General features: G+C 43.5%; 1 protein-coding gene across 5 annotated transcripts in view; it reads right to left on the reverse strand.

Annotated features, from left to right (window-relative positions):
• Positions 1-22628, reverse strand: part of fam184a (family with sequence similarity 184 member A) — a 146051-nt gene that overhangs the window by 50952 nt on the left and 72471 nt on the right. For all 5 annotated transcript variants that reach the window (XM_033021181.1, XM_033021178.1, XM_033021182.1 and 2 more), the window contains exons 5-9: positions 19353-19550; positions 16556-16678; positions 11955-12116; positions 8399-8520; positions 1584-1734 (exon numbers count right to left, since the gene is read on the reverse strand). In XM_033021181.1, coding sequence (XP_032877072.1) covers positions 1584-1734; positions 8399-8520; positions 11955-12116; positions 16556-16678; positions 19353-19550 — 756 coding nt within the window. The remainder of the gene's footprint in view (positions 1-1583; positions 1735-8398; positions 8521-11954; positions 12117-16555; positions 16679-19352; positions 19551-22628) is intronic.

Consider the following 22628-nt stretch of genomic DNA (forward strand, 5'->3'; position numbering starts at 1 on the left):
ACTCACCCTTTTTGGGGAAAAAAAGCCCGACGGTCGTCACAATGCACTCGCAAGGCAAGATAGGACACTCCGGGAGGGAGGGACACTCCAGTGGTCACGGTCCGGCGCCCGAGTGATGTCATAATGCACTCGTAATTCAGGACGGGACACTCCGGGAGGGAGGGGCACTCCAGCGCTCGCGCCGCCCGGTGCCCTGCGGCCTCCCGATGCTTGGTGGGGAGGCTGCTGCCGCAGGCTGAGACGGGCGACTCGGCATGGGCTGGAGCCCGGGGCTTGGGATGGGGCCGTGACCAGGGCCAAGAAAGAAACCGCCGGTGGAACCAAGGACGAGCCTGGGTCCAGGATCAGGGACGGTGAAGTTGGAACCTGCACTGGAGCCCAGGCGGCAGCCGAGCTGACAGCTGGAGGCTGCAGCTGGAACCAAGGATGAGCCTGGGCCTGGACTGCAGCTCAGGTGGCGGCTGAGCTGACGGCTGGAGGCTGCAGCTGGAACCAAGGATGAGCCTGGGCCTGGACTGCAGCTCAGGTGGCGGCTGAGCTGACGGCTGGAGGCTGCCGCTGGAACCAAGGACGAGCCTGGGTCCACAGCCAGGGCGGGTCGAGTACGAGAACCAGGCCGAGTTCCAGGCCCTGGCGCTGCTCTACGACCTGGATAGGTCCTGGGGCAGGGAATGGGGGTGAGGGGAGGAGGATGAGGGAAATGAGGAGGAGATGGGCTAGGGTCTCTACCCCCCTCCCTCTCTGCCCCTCTCCACCCCTCCCCCTACCTTCCCTCTCTACTCCCCTCCCCTTCTCTCTATACCCCCCTCCCCCTCTCCCTCTCTACCCCCTCCCTCTCTACCCGCCCTCCCTCTCTACCCCCCGCCCTTCCTCTCTACCCCCCCCCCCTCTCTACCCCCTCCCTCTCTACTTCCCTCACTCTCTACTACCCCTCCCTCTCTAGGGAGTGGTGACCATTGGGACCTATGGGTGAGTGGTGGAATATTGCGTTCGGGGACCAGCCCTCCTCTGTGAAGCCACGCCCCCTCCCCACACCCTCGCATTGGGGGACGGGACCCAACGGATCCCACTTGGTCTAGTATGCTGTAACATATACAGATATAGATATTAGTTAACACAAGACCCACCCTAGCAGGTTATTTGGCTCTTCTGGTATATTTTCTCGCATTATTAATCAGCCCACCCACTCTCATTGTTAAGGATATCTACAAATACTGGCAATTTGATACACAAAGTTCTTATTAGTTCTTATACTTTTGTATAAGCCACTGTATTTGGGAGAGAGTTTAAGAATGAACATACTGTATAATTATATCCCTGATAAAATGAATTACAACCCTCTCATCGGCCGACAGAATAAAAAAAAGACCAGTTTTATTTGTCTTCAGTCAGGGTACTGAAGCTTATGAAAATAACAAAAACTGTTTCAAAGGAGTGTAGTTTATTTGTACTTTGTATTTAACTGCTACTTTATCATTAAACATATGTAGGATTCCATAGAAATAAGAACAAATAATTTTGCAAAGTTCAAGTTGTATGTAGAAATAGTATACCAATACTTTTTCATTAGGATCATCACATACCTGATTCAAGAGATCTTCTACCTTTTTCTGACAGCCTTCCTTCTCTGCGTTGATTTTCTGGTCCTTTTGAAGCGAGAGATGAGCCAGTGCAGACCTCTTCTCATCAGCATACTGTCTTTCTAACTTTGTGCATAAGTTTTCATATTGCTCCCTAAGATAAATATATAACTTCAATAATATAAAATACAAAAGGACTGATAAGTTTTGGATATAGAAAAATAAGTATTTAAGAGTAGAAAAAAATGAATAGTTTTAATCCATAAAACGTAGCCATTCATTAAAATAAGTGGCAGTTACAAAAAGTCTCTGGTTTTACACCCCCCCCCCCCTCCCCTCCACCCTCCGCCCCACCCTCCGCCCCAACCTGAATAACATTTGCTGAAAATCATTGATTTAGGATACTAATTACAATAAGTTATAAAACCTTGCAGATTGTTAAAAAACTTGTGAAAAGTCATTTACCAATTACAAAGTCTTTGCAAATGATTAATAAGGTAAACATTTGCTAGCCAGCGTACATTTCTGCAAACCAAATGCTCCAGTCCACCACCGACTTTATATCTTTTGAATTTGTATTTTTTAAATTTAAACAGGGACAGTGCATATTGATAAACATTTACATGTAAATATGCAAGATTACAGCCAATAACTAATTTCCATCTTTAGTTCATTTCCTAGCCAGCATACATTTCTGCAAACCAAATGCTCCAGTCCACCACCGACTTTATATCTTTTGAATTTGTATTTTTTAAATTTAAACAGGGACAGTGCATATTGATAAACATTTACATGTAAATATGCAAGATTACAGCCAATAACTAATTTCCATCTTTAGTCCCTTTTACAGCAAAAAGAAACAATTATACAAGACACACAACCAACTCAATTCACACAGACATCCAACACAGTGAGTCTCCTCCTCACTGTGATGGAAGGCAAAGTCTTGTCTCTCCCCTGCTCTCCATCCTGTCCCGATGTTAAAGCCCCCGGCGGGCGACGGCAAGTCCCGCGGCCGCTAAGGCCGTGCCAGCGATTGCCTTAATGTAGGAGCCCCGGGCGGGCGATGGCAAGTCCCGCGGCCGTTAAAGCCGCGCCGGGCGATGTCATGCCCCACTCCGGGTCTTGATGTTGGAGCCCTCAGCGGGCGATGGCAAGTCCCGCGGCCGTTAAAGCCGCGTCAGGCGATGGCAGGCCCTGCTCCGGGACATTTTCATCCCCGCGGGAGCTCTGAAAAGTGGTCTCCCACCAGGGACCCGCGAGCTCCCCATGTCACCGTCCACAGGCCTGCAGCTGGAGCCTCCAAAGCCCCGAAGTCTGGTCGCAGCCGCTCGCCACCACAGCTCTCCACGCTCCGAGGCCGGCCAGCCCCACGATGGTACGTCCGCAGGCTCCGCGACTGGAGCCCCCAGGTCATTCCGGCTGAAGGCCGCTCCACTGTGCTAGGCCTCAACGACAACGGAGACCCGACAGGGAAAAGGTCGGGTCTCCTGTGCAGGGAAGAGATTTAAAAGTTTCCCCCACCCCCCCTCCCACCGCCCCCCACATATACACAGTTAAAAACAATATAAAAACAATATAAAAACCACAGCAAATGGGACAAAAATTTTAAAAAGGACAGTATCACCTTAATATCCTTGCCTTCAATTCCTCCATGACTTTGCTAAAATCCATCTTTACAATACGTTGTGAGTCACAAGATGGAAGATAAGATTTATTAAGCAAGGTAATTATAAGAAAGGATGCTTTGCCCTTGATGCTGACCAAGCATCACTATCAACAGAATTGTGTGTATTTCTAATGGAAGTGGTAGCCAGGATTTGGTGCCCAGTTCTATTTGTTCTGGGAAAAGTCACAGTGAACCACCATGTGGAACTGCTCAGCCAGTTAGTTATAGTTAGTAATCCAAGAGCACCATCAGGAGGAGAGTTGAGGCTTTAGATTCAGTGAAGATGATGAGGGAAAGATTACATATTTTTAAGTTGGAGTAGTGTGTAAATGGAAGAGCACCGTGTGCCTGTGCCTTTATAGGTTTCAAGGTCAGTTTATTGTTACAGTGGTGCAGAGGTAGAGTTGCTGCCTTACAGCAAAATGCAGCAGGGTTCGATCCCGACTATGGGTGCTGTCTGTATGGAGTTTGTACGTTCTCCCCATGATCTGCGTGGGTTTCTTCCGAGATCTTCGGTTTCCTTCCACACTCCAAAGACGTAGAGGTTTGTAGGTTAATTGGCTTGATAAATGTTAAAAAAAAATGTCCAGTATAAAATTGTCCAACGCTGAGTGATGCTCAACCTAGAGCTTTTCAGCGTACTACATCCAGATCCAGACATGTACCAATTAAGGTACAGTGAAATTTGAGTTACCATACATATAACCATATAACAATTACAGCACGGAAACAAGCCATCTCGGCCCTTCTAGTCCGTGCCGAACACTTATTCTCCCCCATACAGCCATACTAAGTGAAAAGCAACAAGACGCACAACCACATAAAAGTTAACTTAACATCCATCACAGTGGATTCCACATTCCTCACTGTGATGGAATAAAGTTTAACCTTCTTCCTCTTTGATCTCCCGCAGTCAGGGCCGTCAAACCATCCACAGTCGGGGCGATCAAAGCCTCTGCAGCCGACAATCAAAGCTCCCGTCGGGGTGATCGAAACTCCCATGTCAGGGTGGTTGAAACTCTCTCCACGGCATGGAGCTCCCAAGTCGGCCTCTTCTTACCAGAGACTACGGGCTTCATGAAGTTAAAGTACACAGGCCCCGCGGTTGGAGCTTCAATCCCCGGCAAAGGGATCGCAAGCTCCGCGATGTTAAAGTCCCGCAGACTCCCGCGGCTTGGAGCGCCCGTCAGTCTCCAGGAAAGGCCGCCAACTCCACGATGTTAGGCCGTAGTGTGGACGGAGATACGATACAGAAAAATATTGCATCTCCATCGAGGTAAGAGATTGAAAAAAGCATCCCCCAACCCCCCACATAAAACAAACCAAGGAACACTAAAACATACTTTTTAACATATACTAAAAATAACAAAAAAGAATGGACAGACAGACTGTTACATCAAGTTGTAAGAAATCACAGTCTTGGAGAGCAGGATGCTCCTCAAACTGCGGAGCGTCCTTGACAATACAGCTCACCCCCTCCATGACACACTGGTAAACCTGAGGAGTACCTGAGGAGCAACAGACTAGTTCTACCAAGCTGCAGGACAGAACGCCACAGGAGATCCTTATTCCATGTGGCTATCAAACTTTACAACTCCTCCCCCTTCTGTCATGGGGTAGACTGACCCCCCACCTCCTCAATCTTTACAAATTCCCAAAGCCTTACCACTCATCACTTTATTTTCATGTTTCATGGATTTTGTGTTTTTTATGACTGTTGGCAAATTAATTTCCCTCCTGGGATAAATAAAGTTCTATCGTATCGTATCATAGTTGTTGCTGTTGAAACCATACTGAGTTGCTGTAGTACAAGTGCAACCATCATGCACTATTCATTGACAGCTGGAGTGAATTGCTAGGTGGGTGGACAAGGATTCAACCAAGCTGTCTTACTTTGTATTATGCTAAGCTTCTTGAGTGTTGTTGGAGCTACACTCATCTAACTTCACACCCTAGATTTGAGTCATAAAGATGGTGGAAAGGATCTGGAAAGTCCAGAAGTGAAACATTTTTCATGATAACATTCAGCTTAAAGGTTTAACTGTTTTTCTTTCCCGAGAAGCTGCCAACCTACTGAGCTTTTACAACATTTTCTTGTTTTATTCTATATCTCAGAAGCCATCTCTCAATGATAGTAGACATTGATGAAGACATTCACCATCACCTTCAGAATGCTAAAAACATTCTGGTCATCTGACAACCAGTGCTTGAAGATCAAAACAAACCTTGCCCAAAACTCCTGGTCTAGATGGTAGCAGTGAAGCACATTGAAATTTTGTTTTGTCCATTTGTGGCAATCCCTGGCATGTGACTACTGCAAATAGAGGGGAAGCATTCACAAGGCACAAATAATCTTTAGACAATTATTTGGAAGCACACAGAAGCCAAGTGTAAAATGTAGGAGTGCCAATGTTCATCTACTCATCTGCCATGACCACCAAGCATCTCTTGTTCCACCTGTGGCTATATGCAGTCCCACATTGGCATTATTGGTCACTTTAGAGTCTATACTGCAGAAGAAACAAGCTATTCTTAATCCTGAGGGATTCCTGAAGAAGACCAAGCTTCATTGCTCACTACCATTCACAACTGTTTGCAATAAATCTTTCATCAGACTCATGGATTGTGAATATTCTCTCTGTTGATTACAATTGAAAAGGAATAATTGGAAAGTGTACATGAAAAGATCTGTTTTATTCATGAAATAGCTTACATATATGAATAAATGAACAGCATTTCTATTTGGTATTGCATGGGAAGCTCATGACTAAAATTTATTATATATTGAAACAAAAAACAGAGATGATCTTTTCTTGCAATGAATTTATCATCTGTGGTTTTCTAGATTCCTTTACTCATATTGGAATCTTTTTTTCTCTCTTCGATTTTCTTTCAACATTGAGACTATGAGGGCTTGTTTTATACTACAGTTGTAGAGTCATAGAATCACATATTAAGGAAAAAGGCTCTTCAGCCCAACTTATCTATGCATCATCTAAATTAATCCCATTTACCCGTATTTGGTCTCTTTCCCTTGAAAACTAATATATCCATGTACCTGTCCAAATTCCTTTTTACTATTATTATTGTGCTTGCCTCAACTACTTCTTCTGGCAGCTCATTCCAAATACCCAACAATTAATTTAGCATTCAGTTATATAGGTCTTTCTGGATCGCAAATGATATTTCCTTCCAGAACAGCCTACCATGCGGAACCATATCAATTGCCTTGCTGAAGACAACATATACTATCTCCCTTATCTGTGCACCCGCAATGAATGAAGAAGATTCTTCATGTTATCACAGATATTCTTTCTTCATTTTAAGTGAAGATGAACCAGGAATTCCCTCAAGTCAGTAAGGATGTTTCCCTTTTTCGAAAAAGGCTTGAGAATATGTTTTCATTTTTCATTGGCCCATTAGCAGAGCAGAAGTCTCGATATTCTGGAAATTTTAAATATAGCAAACAGCAAACCAAACAGCATCTAATGAGAGAGAAAAAAGGCAGCAATTCACTGGTAGTTCTTCAAGGTTAGTTTATTGCATTCGGTGCTCATTATGCAATCTTTTTCAAACGGTAAAAAACAAATGCAAATTGGGTGACAACTTCGTAGGATGCCAAAATTAAAATTGCAGAGATGAGCTTTCAATTGCTTGGCACTTTAATCATCATTCCACCGACACTCTGATCTTCTTGTCTTGGTCTTTTACAGTATTCCAACAATGCCCAAGACAAGTTCAAAGAGCTGTATTGTATCTTTCAACTGGCAACTTTACAGCCCTCGGGATTTAACACAGATTCAGACTACAGACCATTTGTATCAGAACTGGCTACTGCAGGCTGATGTGTAAGAAGGAACTGCAGATGCTGGTTTAAACTGAAGATAGACACAAAAAGCTGGAGTAACTCAGCAGGTCAGGCAGTATCTCTGGAGAGAAGGAATGGGTGACGTTTTGGGTTGAGACCCTTCTTCAGACTGATATTGTTGTATCAGAGATGGCCAGTTCTGATGCAACAATATCAGTCTGCAATGTATATTTTATTCCTCTTCTGACCAGTTGAGTATTTCCAGCAGTTGCTGTTTTTATTTTGCATTTTCCAGGATCTACAGTGTATTGGTTTTCCAAATGCATCTCACAGCTTGAGCATTGTTTGTTCTTCTGTTTTCTCTCCACCGTTTCATTCATCTCATTCCTCCACACAGGTCATCTGTGATTAACAAGCCTTCTCCCAACCTGCACCGCCGCCACTGTCATTCAGTCTCTCTTGGCCACCATCGCAGAGATTCACTTCATTCTTTTCACCCTATTCCATTGTCTGACACTTAAAAATGCTTGATATCTAACTTTTCTTATGATGAAATATTAACAACCCAAAACATCAGTCTGAAGAAGGGTCTCGACCCGAAATGTTTCCCATTCCTTCTCTCCAAAGATGCTGCCTGTCCCGATGAGTTACTCCAGCATTACTCCGGTCTAACCCAAAACATTATCTCTGTTTCTCTTTACATATTCGACTTGACCTTGTGAGTCACCATTCCTTGCTCCTTTAATGTTTGAACTGCATTCACTTTAAGATGTACAGATCTTGTGTATGGAACATTTACTTACCTACCTTTCAATATCTCTTAACAAATGCAATGGTAATATTACAGCATAATATCACAAGAGTTACTAAATTGTTTTTAGAAGTTTTGAGTAGTGCTTCTTGTAGGGGGGGGGGGGGGGGGTCAATGAATGAGACTTGTTCTGGACTCACAACAAGCTCCAATATCCAATGGAAGATTCTGTGAGTGGAATTCTCAATGGGCTGACTATCACTTGTAACTGTGGATGTTGTGTGAAATTATTTTAATGACATGACAAATGGAAAAGGAAATACAATATAGGCCAACATTTCCTACTCTGATAAATCATGAAGCTACACACATTTACTCCTGACTACCCTTAATATTATTACCTGTAAGTCCTACATATCTATCTTTGGGGCAGTGATGATAATTCAGTGTTTAACATATTATAGCACCTAAACAAACTCTTAAAAAGAGCTCAGATTTATTGTTAATGCAAGCATGTGGCCTTTACCTACAAGTCCAGGAAATCTGCTTAGGTTTACATTTGGCAATTGTCCCAGTGGCAATTTTCCTACCTCACAACTGTTTTCCATTTTTGTTCCAGTTCTTTCTCCAATTTTTCCAATTTGAACCTCTCTTCTTCTTTAGCCAGAGTTAGTTGGGTCTCACAGTTCTGCCTTTGTTGTTCCATTTCTCCCTATCATATGCAAATAAATTACTCTTAGTGTTGCAATAAACAAGAGCTCAAATACATATATTCTAATGTAATTATTTATTTGAATCAGTGAAAAAAGAGAATTGTTATTATATGAATTTAGTACAACATTTTTACCTTACTTCATGGGAGAGATCATATCTTCTGTAAACCAAAATCTTCAGTTATTTGAGAAGTAGATATCATGTTTAACACTACCAATTAATCTCTATAGTTAAAATACCTGTTATCAAACAGATACCCCATCACATTCTTCCTTCTTTGAAAGCTGACAAACACCATACGGTCTGAGCAACATATTTAAGTGAATAGTCAAAGAGGGATCATTGTGATGTCAGAACGTCATAGCTAATAATGTCATTCACATACAATTAAAAATGCTTCATAAAAAATGGCAACCTAGTGATCACATTCCTTCCAGTTTCTTTAAATTATAAATGTTGCCATTACTTATCCATTAAAGAAAATTGATTAAGTTAAATAATATTTTTTGAGATCAAGCACAACCAATGTCCAGCATGTTACATTATTCTTTCCTGTTAATGATCGATTTCTCTTGTCCCCCAACTACTGAAATCATATTTTATAGGATTTAAAAAAATGTTTGAATGTTTTTAGGTTTTTAACTAATATGCAAATCCCTATCTTGCTGACTGAGATGTGATGTCACTACTCTGGTTGTACCTCACTGTTGGATTTCAAATTAAGCCCAACGGTTAATTTCTCCAGTAACTAAACTAGAAAATCTACTCATGACCCTGCAGTACGACAGATTGTAAAAATGACAACTGCACTGTGTGGAAGAAAAATGTAAATAAGGTACTTTAATAGATAGATAGATCCTTTATTGTCATTCAGACCTTTCGGTCTGAAAGAAATTATGTTGCCTGCAGTCATACACAGAATCAATAATAACAAAACATACAATAAACACAAATTAAACATCCACCACAGTGAATTCACCAAGCACATCCTCACTGTGATGGAGGCAAAGTCTTAGTCTCCGTCTCTTCCCTCCTTGTTGTCCCTCTGCGCTGAGGCGATCGATCCAGGCCGAAGATGCCGCTCTCCAGTCCAGCGGACCTCCGTGGTGATGTCGCCGCCGCCGAAAGCCGGAACGCCGTCTCCGCTCCGAGACAGCCTGCCACAGCATCAGCTCCGGGCCGCCGCCCCCGCTCCAGGCCGCCGCCCCAGCTCCAGGTCCCGCAGTCTCCGCTCCAGGCCGCCGCCCTAGCTCCAGGTCCCGCAGTCTCTGCTCCGGGCCGCTGCCCCAGCTCCGGGTCCCGTAGTCTCCGCTCCAGGCCGCCGCCCCAGCTCCGGGTCCCGCAGTCTCCGCTCCGGGCCGCTGCCCCAGCTCCGGGTCCCGCAGTCTCCGCTCCGGGCTGCCGCCCCAGCTCCGGGTCCCGCAGTCGCCGTTCCAGGTCCCGCAGTCTCCGCTCCGGGCAGCCGCCTCAGCTCCAGGCCGCTGCCCCAGCTCCGGGTCCAGCAGTCTCAGCTCCAGGCCGCCGCCAAAAGCCAGAACGCTGCACCAGCAAGTCGGGCCACCGCTGCCTTAGCCCCGAAGACGGCCAGCCTCTCGTTGGTAAGTCCTGGCTGGCTCTGCCTCCGGAGCCTCGGGGTCGGTCGCAGGTCGGCCGGAGCCTCGGGGTCGGCCGCCAGCTCCGCCATTAGGCCTCAGCGCAGACGGAGGCAGAGAAGGGGGATACGACACGAAAAAGTTGCATTCCCCCGAAGGAAGAGACAGAGAACATGTTTCACCCCCTCTAACACAACCCAACAAACTAAAACTTAACCAAAACAAGACAAAAAAAACAACAGAAAAAAGTAAAGACAGACGGACTGCAGGCGAGCCGCAGCTGTTAACAGCACCGCCACTTCCGGAATATCAGGGTGATAGAATCTTAGAGTGATACAGTGTGGAAACAGGCCCTTCGTCCCAACTTGCCTACATCGGCCAACATGTCCCAGCTACACTAGTCCCACCTGCCCCCTTTTGGTGTGTATCCCTCCAAACCTGTCCTATCTATGTACTGTACCTGTCCAACTGTTTCTTAAATGTTGGGATATTCCATGCTTAAACTACCTCCTCTGGCAGCTTGTTCCATACACCCACCACCCTTTGTGTGAAAAAGTTACCCCTCAGATTCCTATTAAATCTTTTCCCCTTCACCTTAAACCTATGTCCTTTAGTCCTCAATTTACCTACTCTGGGCAAGAGACTCTATGCATCTTCTCTTATGCTTTAATTAGTGAGTTATTTATACAGCTAAAAACACTCAAATTTAACATTCTTAACAATGTATTTCATTTAGAATAACTAGGCACAGTTTTCCCCGTGACCTGCGTGAGTTTTCTTCGAGAACGGTTTCTTCGGTTTCCTCACACACTCCAAAGACCTACAGATATGTAGATTAATTGGCTTGGTAAATGTAAAAAGTGTCCTGAGTGTGTGTAGGATAGTGTTAATATGCGGGGATCACTGATCGGCATGTACCCGTTGGCCAGAAGGGCCTGTTTCCACGCTGTATCTCTAAACTAAACTAAAAATATATTTCTGAATGTCAGAGACTGACATTGAAAAATGTTAACTACTTTAAGAGATGGTGATCGGTGATGTTGTGTTGACATCTATTAGAGTTTCAAAAGGGGTTTTTGGCCCCAACAATCAGCTGATAATGCATTGTGCCATCTTGGGCTTCCATGCTCTCCAGAATGGTTTTAATCAGCAAGATTAACAAGCAGATTCAAGCCTAGAAAGTTGAGACAATGGGAAACGTAATCAAAAGGCTACATTCGGCAAAATCTGACCATTTTGGACCTCCCAATTTATGACAATTTTAAACAAATATGCTATAATTGATCTGTTTACCATGCACAGATCACATCACTATAGCTTTTGAGCTAACACAAAATCTTTGACAAATTAGTCTTGTAACACAGTTAAGCAATTTTCAAAAGGGAATCGGACGAAATATGGGTAAACATGGGAAAATAATTGGCTGGGTTGCAAGATGAGTGGGCTAAAAGGAAAGTTTGGATTGCTCTACAAATCAGGGCCAAATGGTCATCATCAAGCTGTAATGATTTTATGTTCTAGTTATATCCTATCCTATCCTGTCAAAAAAAATGAGTAGGAAGGAACTACAGATGATGGTTTAAACTGAAGATAGACAAAAATGCTGGAGTAACTAAGCGGGACAGGCAGCATCACTGGATAGGAGTTGGGGATGTTTCGGATCGCGACCCTTCTTCAGACGGGAAGAAGGATCTCAACCCGAAACATCACCCATTCCTTCTATCCGGAGATGCTGCTGTCCTGCTGAGTTACTCCAGCATTTTGTGTCTATCTTAATTCCAGATGATTATTTGGAACATTGAATAAAGCTATATTAAACATATTGATAAGGCATTGATACCTGCACAGAAGAAAATGAATCACTTGTCTCCCTCAGTTTAATCCTGGTATGATCCAGTTCTTCTTTCAGTTTTTTCTGAGCATCCTCCAAGCTGGAAATATGCCCTTCTGCTGATCCTAAGCCATGTTCACTCTTTTTCACAAGCTCCTGTAAACGGCACACCTGGTGAAAGAGGTTCATTTTTCATTAATGTCAAGACTATTAGTGCTTTTTATATTTGTTTCTTCCATTTACACAGCATCTATATCATGAGAAAAAAATCTTAAGGTGTATTATCAAATTAAAAAAGCTGACAATGAGTCGCATACGGTAGGCAAGTAAAAATTTGGTTAACAAGGTAGATTTTAACATAGAAACATAGAAAATCGGTGCAGGAGTAGGCCATTCGGCCCTTCGAGCCTGCACCGCCATTCAATATGATCATGGCTGATCTGATTAACAGATTAAGAGGAAGGGGTAACGGAAATGTTCAGAAATTAAGATCTCGGTAATTAAAAACATCAATTATTGAAACAATTAAATTCAGGGATGCTGAGACATTAGAATTAGAAGTGCAGAGCTTGTCTTCCTAGCCTAAATTATATATGTCAGATTCAGGACGGTGGGGTAATCGGTTTAAGAGGAGGTGGCTGTAGGAGGGGACATTTAGGGGGAAAGGGGAGTTAGTTAGTAGAGGGGGTTGAGGGTGAGGGGTTGGATGGTGAGGTGTCGGTTAGAGGAGTCAATGGGGGAGTTTAGGATGAGCTTGGGGAAAGGGGGGAGTATGTTAGTGGAAGGGGTGAGAGGCTGGTAAACTGGGAAGGGAGGCAGTCAGTTGGGAGGGAGTTGGGATAAGGGGCTGGTCAGTTGGGAGGAGGGTGGGGGGGGATTGTGTGTTGTGAACTCCATGTGGTGCGGAGAGGCACGGTGGGGAGGGGGCCTGAATTTACGTTCCTTACCCCCTCCCCCACACTGTGGCATCCAACACACAAGGACCGAAGTCCACAGTCTGCACCCTCTTTCCCCCCTCACTTGATGCATACCTGTCTAGACTGATCTTGGGCATATTTTACCCCATTTCTTTCCCCGCCTATCACCTGGCTCCACGCTCTCTTCTCCCCCCGTTTCCTCTCGCCCCATGCCATCAGCCACCAGCCGAATCTGAGATGAGAAAAAAACTTTTTCACCCAGTGAGTTGTGAATCTGTGGAATTCTCAGGCTCAGAAGGCAGTGGGGGGAGCAATTCACTGAATGTTTTCAAGAGAGACTTAGATTTAGCTCTTATGACTAAAGGAATCAAGGGATATGGGGAAAAAGCAGGAACGGGGTACTGATTTTAGATGATCAGCCATGATCATATTGAATGGTGGTGCTTGCTCGAAGGGCCGAATGGCCTACTCCTGCACCTATTTTTCTATGTTTCTAAGTCCATTGACCACTAGTTCACACCAGTTTTATGGTATCCCACTTTCTCATCCACTTCCAACATATTATGGGCAATTTTAGAGGCATATAACCTATAAACTGACATGTCTTTGGGATGTGGGAGGAAATTGGAGCACCTGGAGGAAAGCCACGTGTGCACAGGGAGAACGAACAAACTCCACACAGACATAATGCAAGAACAGGATCAAACCCAGGTCACTTGTTCGAGGCAGTGGCTCTGCTAGCTGCACCACTGTGCTACTCTTAGTTATATGTCATCCCCAGATAACAAGCACTCTAATGAGATTGTACGATGTCCCCCAATGGCAGGCATTAGATAGAGCAACAGATGTGTAGACAGATTATTGACAGATGCCAAAGCAACAGGGCTGTCCTTAGTGAGCGACATTAACTTCCCCACTACTGACTGGACTTGCTCAGTGCCAAAACCGTTGATGGGACAGTTTGTCAGGTGTATCCAAAAGGGTTTACTTTTTTTTTTTTAAGAGACAGCACGGAAATAGGCCCTCCGGCCAACCGACCAGCGATCCCCGCACATTAACATAATCCTACACACACTAGGGACAATTTTACAATTATACGACGCCAATTAACCTACAAACATGTACATCTTTGGAGTGTGGGAGGAAACTGAAGATCTCGGAGAAAACCCACGCGGTCACGGGGCGAACATACAAACTCCATACAGACAACACCCGTAGTCAGGATCGAACCCAGGTCTCTGGCGCTGTAAGGTAGGAACTCTTCCGCTGCGCCATTGTGCCGCCTGTACTGTTTCTTGAAACTATGTGGATAATCTAAGCTGAGAAGGGGATGTACTAGATCTTGTGTTGTGAAATGAGTCTGGCCAGGTGAGCATAACTTCATAAGTTTTAAGATTGGTTTGAATTGGGAGAAGGCTGGACCTTGCGGGAAGGTACTAAATTGGATGAAGGCAATTACGTTATTATGCAGGAGCTTGTGAGGGTACACAGGAAGCAGTTGTTATTTGGCAAGGCCACATCTGACATGTGGGAGACATTTAAAGGCCGGATGATCGGTTGAAGAGCAGCATGTTCCAGGAAGGAGGACGGATAAGGATGGCAAAATCAGGGAATTTTGGATGTGCAAAAAGGTTGTAAATTTGGTCAGAGAGAAAAAGGAAGCACAAGTAAGGTTTAAGACCATGGGATCAGACAAAGCGTTTGAGGAATAAAAAGAAAGCCGGAAATAACTCATGCAGTCAATTAAATGGGCCAAAGTGGGCCACAAAGTGGCTTTTTGAGTCAGATTAAAGAAAATCTCAAAGCTTTTTATACTTAAAAAAAAGAGGATAACCATGGAAAAGGTAAGTACTCAAGGCAAAAGGAAGGAATTTGTGGTTGGAGTCTGCAGATGTCGGTGAGGTATTAAATAATTACTTTGCATTTATTTTCACTAAGACATGGATGACAGCAAGATCAGTGTGGAGAAGCATGGGCAGTTTAAGATTAAGGAGGAAGAGGTATTGGGACTCTTGAAGAGCATAATGTGGATACATTTCCAGGACCTGATCAGTTAGTGAGAGAGGCAAAAGAGGAGACTGTGTGAACCTTGATGATGATTTTTGTGTCCTCTCTAGCCTCAGGCAAGGTCCTGGAGAACTGGAGAGTAGCTAATGTTGACAAAAGTGCTTGAGAAACTCAGCGGGTGCAGCAGCATCTATGGAGCGAAGGAAATAGGCAACGTTTCGGGCCGAAACCCTTCTTCAGATTGATGTAGGATGGGAGGGGGGGGGGGGGGGGGGGAGAAGAAAGGAGAAAGGAAGAGGAGGAGTCCGAGGGCTGAGGGCTGAGTGGGAGCTGAGAAGGGGAGGAGACAGCAAGGGCTACCGGAAATTGGAGAATCCAATGTTTATGCCGCTAGGGTGCAGACTGCCCAAGCGGAATATGAGGTGCTGCTCCTCCAATTTCCGGTGGTGCTCACTCTGGCCATGGAGGAGGCCCAGGACAGAGAGGACGGAGTTGGAATGGGAGGGGAGGTTGAAGTGCTGAGCCACCAAGAGATCAGGTTGGTTAATGCGGACGGAGCGGAGGTGTTCGGCGAAACGATCGCCAAGCCTACGCTTGGTCTCACCGATGTAGATCAGCTGACATCTAGAGCAGCGGATGCAATAGATGAGGTTGGAGGAGATGCAGGTGAAACTCTGTCGCACCTGGAACGACTGCTTGGGTCCTTGAATGGAGTCGAGGGGGGAGGTAAAGCGACAAGTGTAGCATCTCTTGCGGTTGCAAGGGAAAGTGCCCGGGGAGGGGGTGGTGCGGGATGGAAGGGAAGAATTGACCAGGGAGTTACGGAGGGAGCGGTCTTTGCAGAAAGCTGACAGGGGGGGAGATGGGAAGATGTGGCAAGTGGTGGGGTCACGTTGGAGGTGGCGAAAATGACGGAGGACTATTTGTTGTATGTGACGGCTAGTGGGGTGAAAGGTGAGGACTAGGGGGACTCTGCCCTTGTTACGAGTGGGGGGGATGGGGAGAGAGAGCAGTGTTACGGGGTATGGAAGAGACCCTGGTGAGAGTCTCATCTATAGGGGAGGGGAATCCCCGTTCCCTGAAGAATGAGGACATTTCCGATGCCCTGGTGTGGAACGCCTCATCCTGGGAGCAGATGCGGCGTAGACGGAGGAATTGGGAGTAGGGGATGGAGTCCTTACAGGAAGCAGGGTGGGAAGAAGTGTAGTCTAGATAGCCATGGGAGCCAGTGGGTTTATAGTGGATGTCGGTCAGAAGTCTATCTCCGGCGATGGAGATAGTGAGGTCAAGATATGGTAGGGAAGTGTTGGAAATGGTCCAGGTGTATTTGAGTGCCGGATGGAAGTTAGTGGTGAAGCAGATGAAGTCAGTCAGTTGTGTGTGGGTGCAGGAGGTAGCACCAAAGCAATCGTCGATGTAGCGGAGGTAGAGGTCGGGAATGGGGCCCTGGTACGCCTCGAACAAGGATTGTTCGACGTACCTGACAAAGAGGCAGGCATAGTTGGGGCCCATGAGTAGCTAATGTTGTTCCTTCATTTAAGAAGGTCGGTCATGACCCAACTTGCGAGATAGATGCCAAACTATCAGGATGTCTACCCTTTGAAAACTGTATTTTCAGAATGCTTAGTACTTTGAGAGAAGAATTTCCAAAAAAAGATCAAATCTAAGATTAGCAATTTCTCTTGCCTCTTGATTCGCTGTGTTTAACTTAGCAGTCAACTCTTCCTGTATGTTTTCTATTTGTCGTTGGTACTGATTTTTCTCCTCTTCCATTCGCAGCCGATCTTTCGCAAGACTTTGATCTATTTCCTTAAAATAGAAAGTTAGGTACAGAGAATAAGGCTCTTAAATGAATTAATACAAACAAATTAACCCATTATTTTGTGCACAAAATGTTCTTCCAGTCATGAAATTTCAAAAAAAATAATTTCAGGGAACACCAGGGCAGCAACCTTTGACATTCTCAAGCTTTTATTTGGCCAACATAGGAATGTAAAATATAGTCCTAATTTGGCCATATTACATTAACTTTAAGCTAGATATTTCAAGATAGTTCTAGCATTTATTTCAAGAGGGCCAGCATACAAAAACAGGGATGTAATGCTGAGGCTCTATAAGGCCTTGGTCAGGCCGCATTTGGAGTATTATAAGCAATTTTGGCACCATATCCGAGGAAGGATGTACTGGCTCTGGAGAGGATCCAGAGGAGGTTTACAAGAATGATCCTAGGAATGAGTGGGTTAACATATGATGAGCATTTGACGACACTGGGCCTGTACTCGCTGGAGTTTAGAAAGATGAAAAGATGAGTTTCATTGAACTTACCGAATAGTGAAAGGCTTGGATAGAGTGGATGTGGAGAGGATGTTTCCACTCGTGGGAGAGTCTAGGACTGGAGGTCATAGCCTCAGAAATAAAGGACGTTCCTTTAGGAAGGAGATGAGGAGGAATTTATTTAGTCAGAGGGTGGTGAATCTGAGGAATTATTTGCCACAGAGGCTGTGGAGGCCAAGTCAATGGATATTTTTAAGGCAGAGATAGATGGATTCTTGATTAGTACGGATGTCAGGGGTTATGGGGAGAAGGCAGGAGAAAGGGGTTAGGAGGAAGAGATAGATCAGCCATGATTGAATGAAGGAACAGACTTGATGGACCGAACGGCCCAATTCTGCTCCTATCGCTTATGACATTATATTAATGCTGAAATTTGTTTAGAGAAATGCCCAGATCTTCTACTGCCATCTCTGCATTGTTGATTGTGGTAATGGGGTCCAGAGGGGTGTGTGAGCGTAGGAAGGAATAGATGAGACTAATGTTAATATTTTAGAGATAGACACAAAAAGCTGGAGTAACTCAGCGGGACTTCTCTGGAGTGAAGGAATGGGTGACGTATCGGATCGAGCCCCTTCTTCAGACTGGTTAGGGATAAGGGAAATGAGAGATATAGATATTTGCAAAATCTCTCAGTTCTGTCGTATTTTTACATGAAACACCATTCCAAGCGACTAAGTATGTTTAATTTTCTTTTGGCAGAAAGTCACAAGTAGTAAAAATACATGGCTTAATCAGAACTACAAGCTTCCCTGGAGTGCTTCGTACCACTAACTGACACATGCTGCTTTGGAATGTTAATTGGTGATATGCAATCATACAATGCACATCATGTGGAATAACGCCTGATAATTTGGCAGCTACCACAACATTTTTGAACAACGGCATGATGCCATCTGTATTTGAGCCATTGCCAAAAAGCAAACAAAACTAATGGTGTTATCTGCTGGTAAAAAGACAAAACATTTCTGAGATTGCACTGACCTTTTTGCACGTCCTGAATTTGCTTTACAAGTAACAATCAAGATTTGTGATCTGCATTGCACTGCACATATTTGCCATACTGAGTGTTCATCCAAGGAGCTGAAGTGCTGCATAACCAGGTTTGTGGAAGATACTTAGCTAAGTGGAAGGAGGGCAGGAGGAGGAGGTAGATATAATCAGGTCGAAGATACTAAAAGAGGATGATGAATGTGAAGAGGGCACTGAATATAAGGAAGAGATGCTAGTAGGGAAGTGCGAAGAACAAAGCAATGATAACAATTCCTTTCTGGCTGTCCACGACCAATTCATCTGACATTTTAACAAGAAACGTAACCTCAAATTGCTCCTACACAAACAGTTCTACATTTTAATCTATTTTTGCTCCAGAGAATAAAATAATTGGCATATGCAAATAAATGTTTAATTCCAATCTTCTAACTAAATATTGCCAAATTGCATGCATTTATCAACTAATCACTGGTATTTTATTTCCATGTGTCTATACTTTTCCAGCATCCAGATACAATAATACCTTGGTGGCTGTAGCTTGCTGAGTAAAAGCTGTGGAATTTCAATGAAATAGGGAATTCCTGCTCAAGCTAATAAAACAGACTACAGTTCTGCTTTCAATAGAATGATCCCAACCAAACTCATATTCAAACTCATGGAGTAAGCACTACCCTCTGCAACTGGATCCTCAACTTCCTGATGACCCCAATCAGTGAGGATAGGTAACAATTCATCCTCCACGATGCTCCTCAACACTGGTGCCCTGCAAGGTTGCGTTCTCAGCCCGCGACTAATACACTTATGACCGTGCAGCCAAATACCAATCCATCTCAATTTACAAGTTTGCAGATGACACCCCAGTGTTTTTTTTAAAGAAGATATTCCAAAAATGTTGCCATGCTTGTCATCTGTCGAGGGAAGGACTGTGGATTAGCTTGCTATTTGTGTTTTTCCTAGTTATTTCATGGATATTGATCATTTTGGCAACCGTCCCCATCTCACATCCCCTTCCTTCCTGATCCTTATCTGCCACATTACAACATTTAGTACGGTAGCATATGCTGATAATGGCAGCTGAGAAAAAAAAATTGATACTTGTCACAGATGCCAGTGCTACATGCCACTGATTCAAAATTCTGGGACGATAATTTGCACCTACCATTTGCAATTTTTGTTTTTCTCTTTCACTTGTTCCTTGAACAGATTCTAATGCTGCCTGATTTTTTTCAGATAACTCCTCCATATTCTTCTTAAAGCTTTCCTTTAGATATTTGATTTCCTCTTCATGCTTATGGTGCAGGTTTGTTAACTCCTCTTCGTGATATTGTATTTGCATTTCTTTTTCTTCATTTAAGGACTGCAATTAAAATATTTAATGACAGATTTAATAGCAAGCATTAAATCTTGCAGGGTTTAAGAAGTTAGCAATGGAATATTATTTTTACATCAATTAGATTTTCATTGGACATTACAAGGACACAAAAGGATTCATTCATACTTTAAGGAAATCACCTTTTGTAATATTCTCTTGGCCTCGAGCATACAAGGATCAAAAAAATATTCAGAATTAATTACCGTATATTGGCAGTTGCAATTTGGAACAGACTAATTGTCAGTAGAATTATTTGAAGCAAGATTATGGTTAACACTTTATAAACTCTGGGGCCAGCTGAAGGACAACAATGGACATTTCCCATGTCTTCATTACCATCTTTTCTTAAATGTTGCTTTTTGTCTAACCTCGGAAGGTATTCATAGAATTCCAATCTTTATTTCTGATCAGATTGTATAAAGCAAGATTGCATTCATTTTGTGTTTACACATTTTTCAGTTAGTTACTATTTCCCTTATTATTTTTTCCTAACAATTAAGCTCTTTTCATCCATCAGCCAACATGTACTGTCAATCCAACAGCTGTAACATGTATTTTTCCCATTTTTAATATTTGTAAAAACGTTTCCTTTAACTCAGATTGCTTGTTTCATCTGCTTAGATATTCAGAACAAGCGTATGCTCTTCTTAGGCAGTGTCTGAAGCTTGAGGGTGATTGCTTCCACTCTACTGTTGGGGTAATAAGTGGCTTGCAGGATGTGCAGACTGCATTCCCTGGTGGAGCAGGTGCGTGGAAAGTTGCCCATTCTTTTAGATATTTGTGTATACTATATTTTTATCCCATCATGAAGGTACTGATGATCACGCTCATGGGTGATACTAGATGGTCCTTCTCCATTTTGAATGACATGGGCCATGATTCATATGTCACTGAGAATGTTACAAGTTTTCAAGATGACCTTAAACAGATACTGAATCATTTTATTTTTCTTCCTAAAAATCTCTTACTGGAACAGGTCTTGGAATACACTGTTTGTTCAAAGTTTCTGGTCTTTGACTGACATGTAGATGATATGGCCCATCCACTGGGCAGGATTAATACAAAGTCTCAAGGCAGGGAATATTGGCCATGGGGAGGATACTGGTAAAGGTGAGCCAATCCTGCCAGGTAATTAGGAACATTTTGCAAACATAATAATTGGATGTCTTTTGAGCTTCAAACTGCTCAAAATCTTTCCAAATTGAACATTTGCCTCAACATCTTAATAACTGATCTGTGGCACATTTCCCACGATATTACTAATTGGAAGGAAGGAACTGCAGATAATGGTTTACACTGAAGATAGACACAAAATGCTGGTGTAACCAGCTATTATTGAATGCTACTATTCTAAATTTGTATCCTGTTGTATCCTGTTGAAGACCTTTCGCATTTCATGTGGCATTTTCCCTTTGGATTTCCTTTTCTTCTCACAGGATCATATTGACAACATTTACAACTTCATTTAAAAATGTAGCGGCACCTGATAGCAACCCAAGGTCACGACGAGCCATCGGCTCTAGAGAGCGGCGTCTTGGTGGGGGAGGTGCGAGTCATGGGGTCGTTATCTGAGGTTATTATTTAAGGCCGGGCAACGCCCGTGTCAGCTGAGGAGTAGGGAGCTGTATGCAGAAGAATAAACATGTCTAGAGCACACACTTGTGTCCGACTTGTTTTTGGCTGGCATCCTGCCAGTCCCCGCCACAATTGGTGACCCCAGACACCCAGGAGTGTAATCCTGGAAGGGAAATTTAAATTAAATAAATAAAGCATTCTGTCGCTGCTGCCTACAAGCCGACGAGGCCGAACTCAACGCTGTCTCCCTGAAGCTGCCTACATTTTGGACCTCACAGCCGAGGGTTTGGTTTAGATAGGCCAAATCCCAATTTCACATTCGTGGCGTTACAGCTGACGAGACTCTCTATCACTATGTGGTAAGCGCCCTTGACCAGCAGACGGCCGGTCGGGTCATTCCTTACCTGGATGACCCGCCGGTCATGGGGAAATACACAGGCCTCAAGGAGCTGCTGCTCCGGGTCTTCGGGCCGAGCCAAATGCAGCACGCCTGTCAGGTCCTTAACATGGGTGGGCTCGGCGACCGGATGCCCTCGGCCCTCATGAGCAAGATGCTCACGCTCATGGTAGCAATGTCACAAAATTTTGAGATTTAAAAAATCAAGTCTTTAATTTATCCCATCAGATAAAGCATAAAAAGAAGTTTAATTTGACACCTAATTCACTTTCATATCTTCAGTATTAAAAAGGTTATGGCCATTTTCATACTCAGAAATTGGCATCTTGTTCCCTATTGCTTTTTCATTGACTTAACACAAAAGCTGTGATCGAGGACATTTAAAAGCCCATAACTTTCTTAACATTTAAGAGAACTGAAATAAATTTTCAGTTATTATAGATTGAAGCATTCTGAAACAAATATGAAACAATCTTACTTAGATGACTTGAAATTAAAGCATATAATTAGTTAGTTACCTAATTGTAGCTAATTACAAAATTCTTTTTTTTTTTTTTTTTTTTTTTTTTTTTATTAGAAGTACGGTAAATTACAATAACACACAACACATATATCTTAATACATTTTTTGTACCGCTTCATTTTTTTTTTTAAAGCTTTAAGAAAAAGATAGAAGTAAGGAAAGTAAAGAAGGTGCGCGAGAGTTGTGAAGTGCAGAAGAGTGTTGGGAAAAGAAAGCCCCTTAGAAAAGAAGTTAGAGAAGGAAGTAAAGTAAGAAAGTAGACCCTAGAAAAGAAAGAAAAAGAAAGTAAGGACAATCGCTCTATTATAACATTAAACTCCGCAGAAAGACTACCAACCAAGTCTGTTTTTGTTGTTTTATCTCCCAATGCCAGGTCCTAATACCATTTATTTATTTATTTATTTTTTAAAATTACTATTGCACCTCATGCTTGTAATAGGTCCATAAACGTAGACCACGTCTTTTGGAATTGGTTTGCTTTATCTGCTAAGAGGAATCTCATCTCTTCCAGATGTAATGTTTCAAACATATTTGATATCCACATTTTTATTGTTGGTGTGGGCGCATTT

Source organism: Amblyraja radiata, chromosome 5, assembly GCF_010909765.2.
Source record: "Amblyraja radiata isolate CabotCenter1 chromosome 5, sAmbRad1.1.pri, whole genome shotgun sequence".
NCBI lineage: Eukaryota > Metazoa > Chordata > Chondrichthyes > Rajiformes > Rajidae > Amblyraja > Amblyraja radiata.